Source organism: Zootermopsis nevadensis, unplaced genomic scaffold, assembly GCF_977971745.1.
Source record: "Zootermopsis nevadensis isolate Lab colony 2312 unplaced genomic scaffold, Znev_1.0 Znev_ptg000008l, whole genome shotgun sequence".
Taxonomy (NCBI): Eukaryota; Metazoa; Arthropoda; class Insecta; order Blattodea; family Termopsidae; genus Zootermopsis; species Zootermopsis nevadensis.
Window position 1 is genome coordinate 17,218,532 of NW_028259140.1, and position 19,678 is coordinate 17,238,209.

General features: G+C 37.7%; 1 protein-coding gene across 17 annotated transcripts in view; it reads right to left on the reverse strand.

Annotated features, from left to right (window-relative positions):
• Window positions 1–5,247: 5,247 nt before the first annotated feature.
• The window catches only part of LOC110834996 (uncharacterized), a 358,279-nt gene continuing 343,848 nt past the window's right edge, over window positions 5,248–19,678 (reverse strand). For 14 of the 17 annotated variants that reach the window (XM_087345323.1, XM_087345330.1, XM_087345316.1 and 11 more), the window contains 7 exons: window positions 18,795–18,821; window positions 18,121–18,174; window positions 15,956–15,982; window positions 15,504–15,539; window positions 15,260–15,394; window positions 8,920–9,132; window positions 5,248–5,755 (listed from right to left, as the gene is read on the reverse strand). In XM_087345323.1, the coding sequence (XP_087201449.1) occupies window positions 8,971–9,132; window positions 15,260–15,394; window positions 15,504–15,539; window positions 15,956–15,982; window positions 18,121–18,174; window positions 18,795–18,821 (441 nt within the window). In that variant the 3' untranslated portion in view covers window positions 5,248–5,755; window positions 8,920–8,970. The remainder of the gene's footprint in view (window positions 5,756–8,919; window positions 9,133–15,259; window positions 15,395–15,503; window positions 15,540–15,955; window positions 15,983–18,120; window positions 18,175–18,794; window positions 18,822–19,678) is intronic. The other 3 variants (XM_087345325.1, XM_087345317.1, XM_087345320.1) reach the window with 3 other exon arrangements.

Here is a 19,678-nt window from a genome sequence, read left to right on the forward strand (position 1 = left end):
TCCTCACTTTAGCATCTGACACCCTGAAACAGAAGTCAGGTGCTTAGAACTTTGTAAGTGCGAAACTGGTGGTGTCATAACTAGTCATTTGTAATTTTCTTGTATTTCTCCTTGTGTGGTTTTTCTCTGTCTTCCGTTACTTAACAATTATGTATGCCGGATATGCGTTAAGCAAAGACACCGACACGTGCCTAATTTTAAAGAAAAAATTAATTAATGACTTCTCTGAGACTCTACTTGGATTGGACATCCATATTTACTGGTAGATGCAGATGAGCGGATGGCAAAGCAAGCTAGTCTCGATGCGAAAGTCAAACATGCAGGTTCATGTCATGGTAGCAGGATATGCATTTTTTCAAGGCTTGTGTTTCATAACATTGAGACAAAGCAACCTTATTCTTAATCTACATTATATTAATTTCATTGTGGTTTCATTTGTTATTTCTGACTCCTTATTTGAGATCAGGAACAGAAATACCTGGAGAGTTTTGAAATGTGGTGTTGGAGAAGAATAGAGAAGATCAGGTGGACGGATCGAGTGACCAACGAAGAAGTATTGAGGAGAGTCAACGAGCAAAGAAACATTCTGCAGGCGATTACACGAAGGAAAGCTAACTGGCTGGGACATATTATGAGAAGGAATGGATTACTGAGTGATGTCATCGAAGGCCAGGTTGAAGGAAAGCGAGGACTGGGAAGAAGACTGATACAGCTAACCGACGATCTTAAACAAGGAAAGAAGATGACGTTCCAGGAATTAAAGCGAGAAGCCGAGAATAGGGACAACTGGAGAGCTCTTTTTGGGCAGAGCAATGGACCTGTCGTAAGACAGAACACTTAATAATAATATATAATATTTGAGATCAACATCAGTACACTTGTATTTATGTAATGGTGACTCTGACAGGGTTTTGTATGCTTTGAGGGTCTCCGTGTGTATTCTTTATGTTTAATTGTGCAGCAGAACGTTATACCCCTTAGTATGGAGGGATGCTGTGTTCAAATATTGCTTTATATTATTAGAGGATCTAGTATAACGTAACTGATTTATGAGTCTTGAACCATACCTTTTTCTTACTTAACACTATGATTCACCATGATCCATTCAGAAACTAGTCATCGCTCTTATTGAAGGGGTGGGTTAAGTGCTAGTGTTGCAGGTGGATGGTATGGTGTCCCAGAATCCGTGGCAAGAGCAAGGCTTCTGAAATACTTGACAGATGGGTAAGTTTATGGCAGATACACAGTCCAGTGCAGGATGTTGCATTAGTAGCTCAGAGGAACTCTTTCACGAGTGCAAAAAAGAGCTTGAAGCTGGTCTCAGAGCATCGCACGCCTGACAGCGAATGTAAATTATACCACCTACAATTTCTGAGTGCAGTATAGGTTGCCAGTGAGACAACGTGTTCTCTGATGAATCTACATTTATGCAGGGTAGCCTGAAGATTGCTGTCTTCTGGGTTGTTGCGCCGTGTAGTCTGGTAGAAGTTTACTGACGTTTCGGAGGTCCTTGCTGCCTCCATCATCAGGGACCTCTGAAACGTCAGTAAACTTCTACCAGACTGCAAGGCCCAACAACCCAGAAGACAGCAATCTTCAGTCTACATTTAACTCGGCAAATGATGGGCTGATTTTAGTTTACGTAGCGTGGAGAGAGCATTACAACTTTTCAATGTGGTCATGTGTCTGTTTATTGTTGCAGTTAGATCTTTCAAGAAGGGGCTGTAATACCGCAGTATAAGCACAAGTTAAATAATGTAATGGTTCCATCTGTAACAGAGCTTTGTCCTGATTGGTTATCCAGTTCCAACAAGATGACTCCTCCATTCATGATTCTCGTGGTGCGGCCAGCTGACGTAAACTCATTGACAGGCCACCATGAGAGCCTGATATGAACACCATTGGGAATATATGGAGTGAGGTGAGGAAAACCATGCAGGAAACCAGGCCTGGCTTCCTTCTGAGAAATAGATATGCCCTCTGGAATCTTGTATCTGCACTTGTGATATGTTGCTTCATCTTAGTATTATGTTTGGTCCCTAATTGAATCCATGCTGATAAGAATGAGCTCAGTGTTTGAAGCTCGGGGATGTTGACATATTATTAAAGCTACCGGATCTTATAAAAGCATTTTCAGGGGCTAACATACTAGTCGTATTTTATATAACTAGCGAGTATCCTGTATGACACAAATTATTTATCTGATTGTGAGAGCAGCAACACAAAAATCACAATCCAGGGAATGTTTTGACAATCTGATATAAAGAACATATAACACTGAACTTGAGTATATGTTTGTGCCTAACTGCATATTCATTGTAAAAATACATAGTATGTATATTTTTTTCTGAGTAGTACTGTACTTGCAGAGACTGGTTGATTGATTGATACGAGATTCATTCCTACATCCATCTGATAGTAAAATGAAGATATTAGGAATAAACTGTTATGAATGGCAACTACAGTCACCTCTCTCTACGTTAACTGAAATGAACCCTTCAAATTCAGCTGTACGTGTTCAGCAAGAATGACCAGGTCGAAGGAGGCAGGTGTCTCAGCATTTGGTTGTGAATGGTTTCAGGCCTGGGGTATGTATCATGTGTTTATTTAAGTTCTGCCATACAAAATAATCACTTATAAGGCCCTGTGGCTTAAGCTGTAAAACCGAGTTGGCGACTTTCTTTGCGTGCTCCAAGTTGTTCGAAAACCGGAACTGAAAAATAATGTGACGTGACCACTCATCCCGTTATTATGACACCATTCGCCATAAGGGCTAGGATAAATGTGAAATACATTTGCTTGATATTCATTGTAGATGTTCCTGTACGGCAGTTGATGTTTAGACTGCCAGACAGTCCTCTGCATTTTGGCACTTAAGGGCAGTTAAATTTGCCTTAGTGGGGTACCATCTCTATCCACCATGGAACAGGCATACAACATGGCTTGGTGGACAATTGGAAAATAGATTTTTGAGATGCCCTCAGGACAATACAGGCAAATTTATGCACCATAAAATCTACTATAGGGAAAGAAGTCACTTTAGACAATCTGCAGAAGTTTGTAGCTTGACTAGTTTGGTTTACGGATGACACTTCAGTGTGTGTCCAATTTGTTCACGCAAATGTTTACAATATGTGTAGTGTATCAAGATGTGACATTCCTTTAGTGAATGCTTTGCTGCAGGATAAAACAGAACTGTCTTATCAGCTGGTTTTAATAAAAATGTATGGTATGAACCAAATGAATATATTTTTCAGTGTATTGGACAATTTTCTGGGTAATTCCTTCGAAGTAAAACACTGACTTATGTGATGTAAACCTGTTTCTAGTTTCTATGTACGTATTGTAACATTTTTAAATATGCTGTAAAATTTTTGTGCATTTATATCAGTTTCACACATGATTAATATACTGCAATTTGTAAGGTATTTCTTTCTGAATACTGCTATGGAGCTTGTTAAGAAAATAAGAATAATACAAAGGGAAATTAAATTAATGTTCACTTTGTAATTTAAATTCCCAGACGTAAAATGTTCTGGAAATTGACCTTATTGTGGCAAAGACGCACTAGGAAGATGTATGGAGGAAATGTTTAGATGTGATGCTTCAACTTAACCAAATGTTAGGTTATTACGTATGTAAATAAAAATCACAGACACTACCAACACGCCAATCAGATAATCAATATTATATTTACAAAACATGTTTTTACAATCTTATATGTGCTTAAGATTCAGACAAGTTGCCACAAGTGACAAAATCATGCTCAAAACATGATAATTTGAACATAGCAGTCATGTGACATTTACATGCAATTTTGAATTCTTCAAACTAGACGGCAGCATTATGCATAGCAACAAAATTATGTTTTCATAGCACTGGGAACAAAGTTGGACGTCACAGCAAATGGAGAAGATTATTTGTTGATGTAGACTAAAGTTGAATTTCACAATATGCAGTTACGCTCGGACATTAGACTACAGACGAATGCTGCAGGAGTAGGGTTAACATGTCTGCCATTCCATCTGTCCTTGCCGTTATCACTTTCAGAGTTACAAATGTAGGCCAGTTTCATGTAATTTGACTTCATCACAGAATACAGTACTGATCTCTCTTATTTATATCAAATCTAAAACTTCTTGACGATGGTGAAGAGTCAATTGAATAAAAATTTACTTGGATATTATCCATCGTCTAGTAATAAAACGTAAAAAACGTAAAACGACGTTTCGGAGATGGGGCTCTATCTCCGTCGTTTTACGTTTTATTACTAGACGATGGATAATATCCAAGTAAATTTTTATTCAATTGTCTCTTATTTATGTTTTATTTTTCCCAACATGAACTTTCTACGCCTCACGCAGATATCATCTATGCATTGACTGTAATTATTCAAAGTTTGGATCTCACTGAGTGCAGGAATATCTTAGGATAGTTTCTTATACTTTTCCTTCTGGAACTAGAGCCCTGAATAATACGTGCCTTGATGCCGACTTATGCTTTTGGCTGTTAACCTGGTAATGTGTTCCTTTTTTACATGAAAGGAATGCGAGTATGATTTCTACTCGCATCTCAACATGTATTCAGTCCCACCAAAGGAAGATATTATGTCATGGTAACAACAAATATTAATTTTCATCCAGACACAGCGTGGCATCGGTATGTTTCAGAATGCCATGTGGGGTCGAGGATTAATAAATTTAGTATGTTTACTTATACTATATGAGGGAAAGAGTTAAGTCACATTCAGTAAATTCTTGACAGTTAATAAATGAGCTGTCAATTAGATTTCAGGAAGTCTGGTGCTTCCTAAATGATGTGAATTATACATATTAATATTTTAAACTTTCTTATCTGCACTGAATGTATTAATGTTTTCTCTGTTATATTCACCATTTTGGCAGTCACTTTTAGCTGGTTATATATACTTTATACCTTTCCAAATCATTTCCAATTAAAATTAAAAAGATAATTTCATCTCCATAAGAAATTATTCTTCTTACCATTAAACATTGCTACGTACCTGGCAGTGTTCTTGAGATATACATTAATTTCCATAAAATATCACATCAATTACTTCACACATAAATCTTTACATTTAGCAACTCATTGTCCCTGTATAAGTCTGTTGGGTAGAAACAAATACATTCATTCTCAATGAATAATATACATTTTTTTAAGTAGAATTATTATTTTGGCATTTACTTTGCAATTTTATGCTGTATTTCATTGACCAACGAAGATAAATTGATGTTTTGCTTGTGAAGGTTACCACGGCGTTGATTTTATTCACTGTTAACGTAACTTCGAACACATACATTTACAGTTTGTTGTACCATTCATTACCGCGTACAGATATTCCACCGAGTTCTTTATACATACATATTTTTCCAATCTACTGCTTGGATAGCATAAATAACTTTGATTTCTATTTTATGAGCATCCATTCATGAGGAATAATATTACCTTACCCCCTTCACTTTATGAGTTCCCAAATTGTTATCACCTTCCGATCTCTTATCTCTTGATACCCACACATTACTACCCACAAGGCTCTGTTACCCTGTAAGCACATAGTTTATATTTTCAGTTCCAAATTTACAAAAGCATTGTAGTTTCCTGTTTCTATACACTGAGTTGTCATAAGTACAGTATGTACACACTTGATTTTAACACGGCTTCAGTTACAGACTATTTGTACACATCGAGGAGGTTACTTCTGGTTCCCGTGTAGCCACTCTTCTTTAATTAGAGACTGAAACAAAAGTTGCTGCATTGAAAACTGGAAGGTTACATGAAATGTCATATATAAGATATTGTAGATGCGTCATATTGTGATTTATATAGTATTAAAAATATATTAAAATTATCCGTCAATCACAATATAATATTAATTAAAAGATTAAAATATCATTTAACGTTCCCTATCGAGTACTCGATTTACAAATGGAACATGTAGTGTATGTTCCATTTGTAAATCGAGTACTCGATAGGGAACGTTAAATGATATTTTAATCTTTTAATTAATATTATATTGTGATTGACGGATGATTTTAATATATTTTTAATACGAAATGTCATATGTTGAAATCTCGTCATCAGAGACCAAAGTGAACAATTAATTGAACCAGTCTTGCATGCGCTTAAACACACACACTCTCAAGTTTGTATTCATTACGCATTAATAGTGTTTTACATAAGGGAAGAAAAAGTAAGCGGTGCTTATCGTTTAATAACATCATATTTTAAATGCTGATTCAAAAGTTGTGTTAACCAGCATGGAAGTATCTTGGAACTTTTCTTTCTTTCAACAGTTGGTACCACCTGTATGTCAATTTGACTACTCCGAGAACAGAATATTGTTTACCAAAGCACAGTGGATCTTCATAAATGAACATTATTTTGCAACTCAGCTCTCATGTGAAACTTGATTGAAAATACCGAGAGTTTATCTCATTTCCATCTTCCCATTGGAAGACTTAGGCTTGAGATAAATTTCAGCGTACATTGTTCAGTTTATTCCTCCAGAGTGAATAGTCACACCTGTTTCTTTCAAATGTTAAAGAAGAGAGTGCAAGTAAAATGCAGAAATAATTAATGGGGGTATTGGTGTTTTGAAGTGTACGTTAGATGACACTTCTAATATTGGGCTAGGTTAGAGTATGTTAAAGGCTTTCTTAAAACTGTTTAGGAGAAATTATTTCCAAGGGCAATGCACATTTAGAAGTAGAAGAAGTGTGCAAGGAATGCATGTGGAAACTGGGTTTTCCAGGAGGGACCACAGATATGTGGTACCACTGAATTTTGTAATAATCTATTTATGTATTTATTACGGTAAAGAATGGAGAACAGTAAATGTTTTAACTGAAAAATTGTACTATTGAGGTGCTGAAATAATATTTCTGACTAGGTAATGAATTAAAATGAAGGATAAGGCATGCCTCTGCTAAAACCATACGGTATACCTCTTGGCAGATATTTCTCTCTCGTATATACGAGGCGCATCCTCAAAGTAAGTTTCCCACTCGTCCCACAGCTAGCAAACCTTATATTGCGCGAAGCGACTGTGCGTACGTGATAGAGCAATGATGTAGCATGGCGCATGCACTAACGGAACCTCCCGCATTCTCTCAGTAGCATCGTTGCAGCTGTTGAAGATGGAGGTTCTTATTCCAGCTCCCGCCGACTGTGAAGTGCAATCAGTGATAACGCTAGGCCGCACACGGCTCGACGGACAGCAAGTCTCCTGCAGGAGTTCAGCTGGGAGGTGTTTAATCATTCACCCTACAGCCCGGACCTCGCTCCCAGTGATTTCCATCTTTTCCTACACCTCAAGAAATTCCTGTCCGGTCAGCGTCAGCGTTTTGAGAATGACAGAGAGGCGGAGATGGTTGTCACACAGTGGTTCCAATCCCAGGCGGCAGACTTCTACGACACAGGTATTCAAAAGTTGGTCCCACGGTATGACAAATGTCTCAATTCCGGTGGCGAATATGTTGAAAAATAGCTAGACACTTGCTGTATCTGTTGCAATAAATATTTCCATTAAATTGTTTTGTTTCTGTAAACGGCCCCAGGGAAACTTACTTTGAGGACGCGCCTCGTACATCTAGTTGTATTTTACTCACTGCTTTTCTCCTTTGGTTCTTTTAGGTGAGGGAAGACAGAACAGTGGCAGAAGGAAAATGTCAGAGACTTTTATCACAGTGTGAATTTTTTCAGTAAGGTTAAGATATCAGCATTCCTTTCCTTCCATCACAATTTATATGTGCTGTTACTGTGGTAAGTGGTTTCCTTCATTGCCAAATTTAATTTATATTTATGCTGGACTTTCTTACCATCTGGCAGGATTGTGAAGTGAGGTTTCCCTCTTTCTTCTGCTTTAAATAAACATAACCACATTGCGAGATGATGTATAGGACAGACAGAATGGGAAGTCAAAACTAGATACACGGAACATACAGCTCCAAACATATTCTACAGGGTCTATTGTGTCCTGTTTGTTTGAGAGGGCTGCAGTCGGGCACATCTCTGCTCAGGTAGCAGTTGGTGATGGTTTGTTTCTGCCACGAATAATCATGTTTTTCTGCGCGTTAATGCATTTCTTAATCAACCATTCAGTGCTGTAGAACATGGCTCAAGTGATGTAAACAAATTAGAATCATAACAAATGAAATTAAGAACTAGAAACAGAGCATATTAGCAAATTTCAAGTCAGATTGTAGGTTTTCATGCTGTAATTCAGTTAAAACAAGGTTGTGTTTCCTTCCCAATTATTGGGCTAAAATAATTATAGGTGATGAAAGAATTAAAGTGATTAACCACTTTATTCAGATAGTCCCAAAGAAATATTTTTTGTTGCATGATTCAGCTGTAAATGGTTTAAAGTTATCATAACTCTTCCTCCTAGCAAGATAAATTCTGACCATGTCAACTTCCATTCAGTATTGGAAATAAGTCTAAAGGTGGCGACTGACTTGTAACATTTGCCTGTAATGTAACGTGTTACAAATCGAGCATTACACAAGTGAAGACAGCGAACGGAGCCGCTCGCGGGCGCTCCATCGTGTTGTCAGTTTTTTCGCGAATCCCTTTGAGTGTTACATTACAAGTCAGTAAGTCAGTCGAGAGGCGTCGTAATGAGCATTCACGAGTTCTTTAAATAACAGTAGCGTAATAAATGGAACAAAGATAACACAACCTCCATGTCCGACATATTGAATGAAATGAATGGAGCACACACGAGCCGAGCATTCGATGCGCCTCACCAGTTGTGGTGTAATGTAACATGCTCGCCGCGAATGTTACATCACGAGTAAATTTTACAAAGTCAGTCGCCACCTTAAGACAATTACCTATGTATTTTTATAATTTTTTCATGCTGATATGACATAATGAGCGACAGGGATGTGCACTTACCTAAAAGCATGACTTGAGCCAGTTAGTGGGTTTGGTTAGTTGTGGTGGGTTTTATTTTTTCCCCGCGGAGCTGGTTGCTTGGAAGTTATTTGGGTCTGTGTACTCATCATACTCCTCCTCCCCTTCATCATAATCAGCCTCTGCTGGGGGTTCAAGGGTTGCAGGTAGGTACTGAGATGGGGTTGACATTGTCGTAAGTGTGGGAGAGTATTCCTGAACAGTCAGAAGGAAGACACAAGCAAAGCATTAAATTAATTTTGTTAATTAAGCAATTTTTATGGTTAAAATAAGCAATGATTTGTGCATTTCAATCACTTGTTATTATAATGGTCCAAAGAATTTGTTAAGGGCTTGTTTTCATTAAGTGGCAAGTAATTACCTCCTTGGGGCAGAGTTTTTCTTGAGAAGCTGATACAGTAAACTCCTGATTGATTATGTCGGCTAATGAAGGGGAGAAGACACATGAACCATTGAAAAACATGGATAATCTAAAATATTTTATTTGGTGCATTCACAGAATATCATAAATTACGTAATATTTCTTTTACACAGCTGACATTTATTTGTGAAGTAATTTATAATGGCCCCTAGTTTTTTGTGAACTGTATATACTCTACCTCACAGCAGTATCAATTTTCTGGGCAGCTGCAATGTCAGTATATTCAAACCCTGTTTGGTCCATGTAGTGTAGTAAAGTCAACTCACCTTGCAGTTGCAAAGCTTCATGAAAGAACTTAGCTCTCTGTGCACACAACATCCACCTCTTCATATAAAAAGTGTTTCATGTGGTTGGAAAGTCCACTGTCACAGCCCTTTACAAATTTCATTGTTCTTAAATTCTTCAATTAGTAATTGTTTTACTGTCAGTGCCATTTTACTTAGAATACAGAAGTGTTAACTGCCGCGTTCACCTAACTTGTAGGTAGGCCGCACACCGGCATGCGTCAAGACACGATGTCTGCGACATGACGAAAAGAAAGGAGCACAGTTGAAACGAGTGAGATTATGAAAACCGCCGCACACCGGTCTGAGTCATGATGCTGACGTCAGTTTCATGCTGCAGACACGTGCAGCGAGACTCGGCATGTTCCTTTTCTGTGCGTCAGGACTGAGACATCAGTACTCAAGGAACAGCACCAGTGTACGTTATCGACATGAATGAAGAGTAAACAAATATTAAGATAGTGAAATTCCCGGTAATATACGATTATTCGACCCCGGGCCACTCGAACAAGGAGGAGGTTGATAAAGCTTGGCATGCAGTTTCAAAAGAAGTAAACATAGATGGTAAGTTAATGTTATAAGTAGCCGTTCATCAGCACTAATAGCTTTCCTATAGTTTGCATCCTGCTTTCCTCAATAGTGGCGAAACTCTCTGAAGAAGTTCCTTATAGGATTCTGGGGACATTCGATAATAAGACTGGAATTTCACTGGACCGTTTAACAAGTCGCGCGCTAAAACGTACGCACCATGTTGAGCACACGACTCATTTAAGTTATGAATCCACTTCCTTTTCCTTCTTTTACGTAATTTAAGCCACATGTACATTAAAATATCTTCCTCATTGGACGACGTCATGTCATCAACTAGAGAATATGTGCTAAGACGCAGACACGTGCTACTTCGGTGTGCGGACTCGAGTCTGAATCACGAATGAAGCAAGACTGCGTCTTTTGTCTCATGTCTTGATGCTTGTCTTGACGCAGTTGGTGTGCGGCCGCCCATACACAGTATAATGTAATGGAAGTGACTTAAGACATTAATATTTGAAAAAGACAAATCATCTGTAGCATCCCCTTCACTCCATCACTGTGTCCACTGGAGGAATCCTACCCACCTCACCATGGATACTGACAAAAACTGACTGTAAAAACACAAGGCACCTTGTGACCATATCTTCTGCAGACCCTCTCAACCCCCGCCCTCCTTAAAAGTGCACAGTGGATTGCAGAAAGAGAAACAGCCTAGTTCACATATGTCCATGTTTATGTAAAAAGAAATACACACTGGTAATCTGCACATGATAATCAAGAGTTTACTGTAGTCGCTTGTCTGGTTAAAAGTTACCAGTATTTTAGAGGTTCATTATAGTGTATGGAAGATCTTCCCCCCACCCTTTGACCCCTATCTTGAGCCAGATGAATCCAGTTAATACCATTACATCCTACTTAATATCCACTTCAATTTTATAATTCCATCTATGCCTAGGTATCCCCAGTGGTTTTGTCCCTTCACGTTTTTTAGCCGGTTTCCTATACATTTCTCATCTTCCGCATGCGGCCTACATGCCCCTTTCATCTCATCTTTGATCTGATCACCCTAATAATATAAAATAATAAAATTAAGAAACTCATTATGTAATTTTCTCTATACTTCTCTTATTTATGTCTTCAGGCCAAATATTCTGTTCAGCCGTGTCTCCTCAAATACCCATAATGTATGTTCTCCTTTTTTGTAAAAGAATGTATTTCACAACAAGATAAAGCATCGTGTAAAATTACTGTTTTACGTTTATTTCAATCTTTAGCTTTTCGTACAGAAAATGGAAGATACAAAATTCTGAAAATGGTAGTGAGCATTCAAAAAATGAATCTGCTCTTTACTTTTGTTGGAGTTAATTTTGATTTGTTATTGTCATCTCCAGATGTCTTAACTTTACCACTTGTAGACATAATCATTAGTGTAAAATGTCTGCAAGTTTATTTGACAAACATTCTGTTTTCACATTAGTGCCTCATTAGATACTTTTGAGCATGGCAATTCCTTCTCAAACATGGGCTGTTACATCCTGAGTAGAACCATGACCAAGAGACATAACTTTCAGGAATATAAGCGTAAGTAGCATAAAATGAGCTCTTGCCCGTCTTCCTTCACTACCTTCATACAAGCAACACTTTTCAGACAAACATAAGTATCCGTGCAGACATTCTTACAGTCATGACCCCTTATGGGTTTACTCTATTGTTTCATTGCTGAAACTTCCCATAACGCTTTCACAGTCTTGACACAGATCTCTTTATCTTGATGTGGTGTGTCTCTTATGTCGTAATGTTATGAGCAATAATTGAAAGACTTCCTACTGCTTTCCTGTTTCTAACTAACTAACTAGATGGCTGACCAAACCCGAAGGTTCATCACCGAATTAACCAAAGCCCTCCACCGGACCCTGTCCTGGTCCAACAAAATCCAGTCTCCTTCAACTCCTCCCATCTACATCTAGGTCTCTCCAGAGGTCTCTTCCCCTCAGGTGCACACCTCTTGCCCCATCCATGCACGCTACATGCCCCGCCCATCTCATTCTTCTCGACTTAATCACCCTGACAATATTGGGGGAGGAGTACAAATTTTTAAGCTCGTCATTGTGCAGTTTTCTCCACGCCCCATCGTCTTCCCTCTTAGGCCCAAATATCCTCCTCAACACCCGATTCTCAAACACCTGCAATCTGTGTTCCTCCCTCTGAATGAGAGACCATGTTTCGCACCCATACAAAACAACAGGCAAGATTATTGTTTTGTATACTTTAATTTTCAGGTTCTTAGAAATCAGACGGAAGACAAAATATTTTGAACTGAGAAGTAGCAAGCATTTTCAGAATTTAATCTCCTCCTAACTTCCTCATGAGTATCATTTTCATTTGTTATTGTTGTTCCCAGATATTTGAACTTTGTGACACTTTCAAAGGATTTATTAGCCACCCTAAGATAATTTTGCCCGCCTGTCTTCTGATGACGAGATACTAACATGTACTTAGTTTTTTCTGAATTTACTTCCAGCCCCACTTGTCTACCAGCCTCTAGTAAAACTTCTGCGTTCCTCTTTATTGTATTCATATCGTCCCCCAATAAATTAACATCATCAGCAAATGCCAATAGCTGATGTGTCCCATTTAATTGCAAACCCTCCTGCCTATCTTGGACTTTCCTGATGGCATATTCTAGTGCAAAGTTAAAGAGCAATGGAGACAAAGCATCTCCTTGTTTTAGACCGTTCTTGATGAGGAATGTCTCAGATACATATTTACCTACTCGAATTTTGCTACAGGTTTCATTTAAGCACATTTTTATTAGACCCACTAGCTTCTTTGGTATACCAAATTCAATAAGAATATTATATAGCACTTCTCTCTTCACAGAGTCATAGGCTTTTTTGAAATCTATAAATAACTGATGTACGGTCCCACCGAACTCCCATTTTTTCTCTAGTATCTGACGAATGCAAAAGATCTGATCAATCGTTGATCTGTTTCGTCTGAACCCACACTGATGATCCCCAATAATTTAATTCGCATATGGGGTTAATCTTGCCAAAAGAATGTTGGATAGAATTTTGTATGAGGTTGATAGCAGCGATATTCCTCGGTAATTACCACACTCAGTCTTGTCCCCCTTCTTATGAATAGGAATAATTATGGATTCCTTCCATTGTTGTGGCATCTCTTCCTTATCCCAAATTAACTGAATAAGCTTATGGATCCTCATATGCAACCCTTGCCACCTGTTTTAATTAATTCTGATGGAATTTGAACAATACCTGGACATTTATAACTTTTCAACTTCCCAATGGCTAGTTCAACTTCATCTAAACTAGGTTCTGGCTCTAACAGTTCAGCTGTACGTATTTTAATCTGTCTAACAACATCAGTCTCATGAACATTTAAGAGCTCGCTAAAGAAATTTTTCCGCCTATTCACAATTTTTATTGGATCTGCAAGCAAATTGCCACTATCGTCCTTTACCAAATTGGTCTGGGGTTGATATCCTTTCTTAAAGTTATTAATGCCTCTGTACAGGTCTCTGATGTTTTTTAACTTATTATTTGTCGCTAGGCCAACAATTTTGCCCTTCAGGTATTCCCTTTTCTTGCTTTCCTGTTTCACACATCATAAATATAATGACTGCCGCACATTCAAACATTTTTAGCTACATTTTAACAAAGTCTTTATCAACAGACGGCACTCATTTAAGGGATCGTTGTGTTCTGCAACAAAAAGTGTTATTATACCCATTGTGTTCAGACAGTTATCCTGACATGTACAGAGAATCTAACGATGAAAGTGGATATGATTCCTTACTACATGCCCCCAAACATGACCTACATAAAATAAAAATTCTACATGTATAAAAAAGAAATTCCTGTCATCACGTTAGTAGTTTACATGATCTGACACAAGCAGAATACTGCATGTGCGCAGTTTCGTAGTTTCAACCAAAACTACTGAAAAACTTAGAATTTATAATTTTCCTTTTAATTAAAGTGTTTTTAGATTGTTTTTGCATAAAATGTCATGGGGCCATGGGTGTGTATGTGCAGTGACCACTTTAGCCAAGTAGATACAGTGAAACCTCTATCCATCGTTCCCGGAACTATCGTTTTCCCGGATGCATCGTCCGTTTTGTTCGGTCCCGAATACATCCCATATAAAATAATGTTACATTTTCCCGCTTCTATCGTTCCTCGAACTATCGTTTTATCGCATCGATCGTTCAAAAATCTTAGTCCCGGCCCACAATTTTCCCGCAATGATCGTTTCTGAGAATTTAAAATGCTGGGTTTTGAGATAAATTATTACCGAAAGACGCACAATGTTTTTGGAATACGCAGTAGCGGTAACCTGTTATATCGCCCAACCAGCACATTCTTTTGGAATGAGGGTCAGCGGTGCAGGGGTGATAGTTGGAGTGAATGGCGGTGCCCATTGTCAGAAATTTTACGATTTTAATTTGGGTGCACTCATATTTCGTTCCAGCGATGCCAGATGGCATGTGCAGTTTGAATTTCTTCACAAATGCTTTTATTATAAGTACAAAGGAAAGGCGAGCGAAACTTTTTCATTCTTCTGGTTCATATCGTGTCTTCTACAGCTACGTTTCGTTGAGTTCGGCAGTAATAGTACTTCCATTTTTCCTGTTATAGTCCGCGAAGGTTGAGGGAGCGGTGAGGAAGAGGGAGAAACGACGAATGCGAGCCCGAACTTTGCCGAGTTTTGCCGAAGCACACGCTGCATTGGCAAAAGTGAAGTCGTTCTTTTATGCGCATAATATTAGTGAACGTGACGAAGAAAACATTTTGAACGTGGAAAGTGCTCTGTTTGGTCTAAAACGTAAAGTTTCGACAAACCAGTTGTCCATTAAAGACTTGTTTGGTAAAAAGAAGTAACTTTGAAAGAGAAACATTGTTTTTTTTTAAATTTTTAATGCTTTCCCGCATCTATCGTTTTCCCGCATTCATCGTTTTTATTTCCCACCCCCGCCGAAAACGATGCATCGAGGTTTCACTGTATTTGTTTTAGAATACCATCCTTTGTCTTAAGAGCTATAGGAACAACTTGTTGCCCATACCTTTGGCGGTCTCCAACCACAGCCTGGTAGTGGTAAGCCATCAGGCCCAAGAGGACATGGTGCATCAAGTCCAGGTACTCCCTGATCCCCTTTGTCTCCCTTGTCACCCTTCCTTCCTCGTCTGCCAGTAGGACCCTAGACAAACATATACACAGTGACTGAAGGTATTGTGTTCTCTGAAAGAACAGAAAAGGGAATTCTGTCAAGTTCAAGTTATTAAACAGTGTTTCTGACTAGAACTTACAGCTTCTCCTTTCGCTCCTTTTTCACCTTTTGGGCCCTATAAGATAATAAACAATAATATTTTAATGTAGAAACACAACATAACAATTCTGAAGTGTTTACTTTGCAGTTTTTAATCAGATATTACTAAAATGCAGTTTAATATAGCCATTGTATGAACATTCAGTAATGTCTTCCATAAACCTCAAGCAATTATTTACTATATTTATATAAATATGATGTTTGAATACATGCAAACATTATATTGTTCAGAAATAAATTATGTGAAAGGTTAGGATAGATTATTTATTACTCAATGCATGCAAACATAACACAATAGTCCATGCGCTTCTTATGTTTGAAATATTTTTAGATTCTTTTTAACAAGAAGAAGAAGCCACGAAAGCAAGCATTCAGTATCTAGAGACTAGATAAGCTCGGAAGAATTAGTAATGAGTATGAAAGCTGGGGTACCTCTGTACCAGGAATTCCATCAGTTCCCTAAAATAATCAGAAAGGAGTATTAATATTGGTTCAGACAAATTAAAGAATCCCTATCTGTACCTTTATTTAATAAATTCTAAATTACATAAAGTTTCCAGGAATTAATATAATTTGAAAGAACTACTCTCTCAGAGATTCTGTTATAATACTGCTCAGTATGGAAGTCATAATCAGAGATAGGTCATTAGACTACACTGAAAGTAATTATTTACAATTCAAAATAAATTAATCTCTGGATACTTTAAAGAAATCATAATATAATAAAACTGACTGATAGACTGATTTACTGACACTAAAGATGCAACTGCATTGATGGGAGAGTGACAAAAACAGTGTAGAAGAAGATGGCTGTCTTCTGGGTTGTTGCGCTGTGTAGTCTGGTCGATGTTTACCAACGTTTCAGAGGTCATACTGCCTCCATCATCAGGGCGATGATGGATGCAGCATGGACATCTGCCAGACTACACGGTTCAACAACCCAGAAGACAGCAATCTTGAGATTAACTGCTGTGAAAACCTCAAATCCTACCATGTAAATACCATTATTATTTGAAATGTTTAAATTATTATTTAAGTCTGGCATAAAATAACATAAATACAAGACATGTGAACAGAGCCGTTTCCTGCGTCACAAATGATGTATGGAGGGACTGAAATATATTATATTATGATAACACACATTTTTAAAGGTCCATGATATCATGTGAGGTACAGTAGTCATGTACAAGCATTCTCCAGTCATTTGTTTGAAATTAGTTGTTTGTAATTATAACAACTGAAACTGTTGCACAGGTGGTTAAAATAATTGTAACTGTAATAAACTTAATACATAAGCTCTTTCATGTGACTGGTAAGATATTTCAAACAAATTTAGTGTTGTAAGTTTATTTAAAATGAAAAGATATGTTGAATCATTTCATCATATTTGTCTATTTTAAAGGTGCCAAAATATCAGTGGTTCTGATGTGATTATATTTTACTTCACTGGTAACATATTGGCCTCCCACAGTTAGTTTGCGCAAAGCTGTACCAAAACAAAGTAATCTGTGGACAAACAAATAGAATGTTAAGAGTGGATGATTACTGATAAGCATTTATCTGGCATACTATCTAAACTGGTATTTAATTTAAATACCGTAGATGAATGAGGATTACAAATCAAAACATAGAACCAAATAAGATACGAGGCGCGTCCTCAAAGTAAGTTTCCCACTCGTCCCACAGCTAGCAAACCTTATATTGCGCGAAGCGACTGTGCGTACGTGATAGAGCAATGACGTAGCATGGCGCATGCACTAACGGCACCTCCTGCGTTCTCACAGTAGCATCGTTGCAGCTGTTGAAGATGGAGGTTCTTATTCCAGCTCCCGCCGACTGTGAAGTGCGGTCAGTGATAACGCTAGGCCGCACACGGCTCGACGGACAGCAAGTCTCCTGCAGGAGTTCAGCTGGGAGGTGTTTAATCATTCACCCTAGAGCCCGGACCTCGCTCCCAGTGATTTCCATCTTTTCCTACACCTCAAGAAATTCCTGTCCAGTCAGCGTCAGCGTCAGCGTTTTGAGAATGACAGAGAGGTGGAGATGGTTGTCACACAGTGGTTCCAATCCCAGGCGGCAGACTTCTACGACACAGGTATTCAAAAGTTGGTCCCACGGTATGACCAATGTCTCAATTCCGGTGGCGAATATGTTGAAAAATAGCTGGACACTTGCTGTATCTGTTGCAATAAATATTTCCATGAAATTGTGTTTTGTTTCTGTAAACGGCCCCAGGGAAACTTACTTTGAGGACGCGCCTCGTACTTACTACCCATAACTGTGCACACATTTGTATATTTACTATTATAATTCTAGTATGCATAATAAAAAATCACAGGTTTCTTTAAATGATTATTAATGAGGTTTCACATAATCCTAATCATTTAATTTAATGTATTGTTGTTGTTCCCTTTTTTTACTAAAACTGATGTGACAGTACATGTTAAAAATAATTTCTTTGCCACACCAATCAGAATAATTGTCCCTTACATACAAATCATTTGCATCATAGACAGTAAAATAACTGCAACCATAACAGACACCAATTATAATGCAATGCGTAGCGCGTGTACATTACACAAATTGCGTATACATACAGGTAGGCCAGGATCCCCACGTTCTCCTTTGCTTCCTGGTTCACCTTGTGCTCCCTGCCAAAGATAAAAAGGAACGTGGTTTATAACGAGGGATATTTCAGATTCTAGCATTAGTGAGTATGAAGATGACAGCCTTCTATGGAACTGTACATTGTTCAGTATCCCAGAAGGTTGTCATCTTCATAGATTATAACATTATCACCTATGAAATTCACAAATATATGTGCCGTCAGCGACTGGAATTTACACAGGTCATGCAAAGGGTCAGATATAAAGAAATCATGTCAGAATTTCTGATATCTGATTGTTAAATTATATAGCATCTCATTCTGCAATCACCGTCTTCTTAAATGTGGTATCAACAAACAGCGCATGCATAATGCTGTAAAGACTGATAATGTAAAACACGAAAGAGTTAACGTTCATGTTAACAGCAGAAAGAAAGACTAATCTCCATTACATGTTATGAATTCCAGTATCATAATATCTCTAAACATGACGGTACAGGGAACTCCATACAAACATGTAATTTTATATTTTATTCTGGTTTTAAATTACTTTCACTGCTTTTAAATGAACATTTTAAATGCTTACTCTCAGTCACGAGACTTTGGTTTAGAATAACTTTTCATGCAAATGTAGTTTTATTCGATGAGTAACTGAAAAGAACGTACCTTCATTCCATCAAGACCAGATGGCCCCTAAAGGAGAAAGAAAATAAAATAAAAAATTACGACTTAAAAATACTGACATTACCATAAAAGATTTCTCACATCAACCAAGTGAACAGAAGTACACAATTGATCATAATAAAAATATAAGAAACAAATACATTTCACATGAGCACAACGGTGGTGGCAGCAGTAATATAAACTATGCACATATACCCATGATGGGAAGTTTCATACCACTTGCTTTGGGAACTGAAATCACCAACATTAGGAGAGTCATCTTCAGCAGCTCCCTCTCCCCCTTCCAGTAATGTTTAATGTAACATATATTGAACTTGGATCCCTAAAACATATCGCCACATACACAATGACTCAAACAACAGGATGCTACAAAATAAACCCTGTCTATGAATGACAAATTCATAAAAAAAATAATTAGTTTTTGTCCAGAATTAAAATGCATTTAGGCACACACTCCCTTGCACGTGTATCAGTTCTTATATTTAGAAGTGCAATATGGTTCCAAAGTATCATGCTGTCTGTAGCGTCAATATATGATAAGATGTCGTCTATCAGGTGGGTACATGCTCCATTCATACCAATCATTTACAGAAATTTACACAGTTTATTCGATCATTTCAGATACAGATTGTGCATATTTACATCTTGATATAGTACCATGATGCAAAATATGAACAGTATTTTCAAATAATTTGGTAGAGCGTAAACATTGTCTTGTAGTTTTCTTCATTTAAAGCAGTCATTCACAGTAGGTTGCTTGGTTCGTACTTTAGATCAGTAGTGTAGTTTCCTATATTATAATTTTGCTTATGTTTGAAACAAGTGGATACCTTTAAAATTGCCTGTACTACTCCATAATTGGAGAC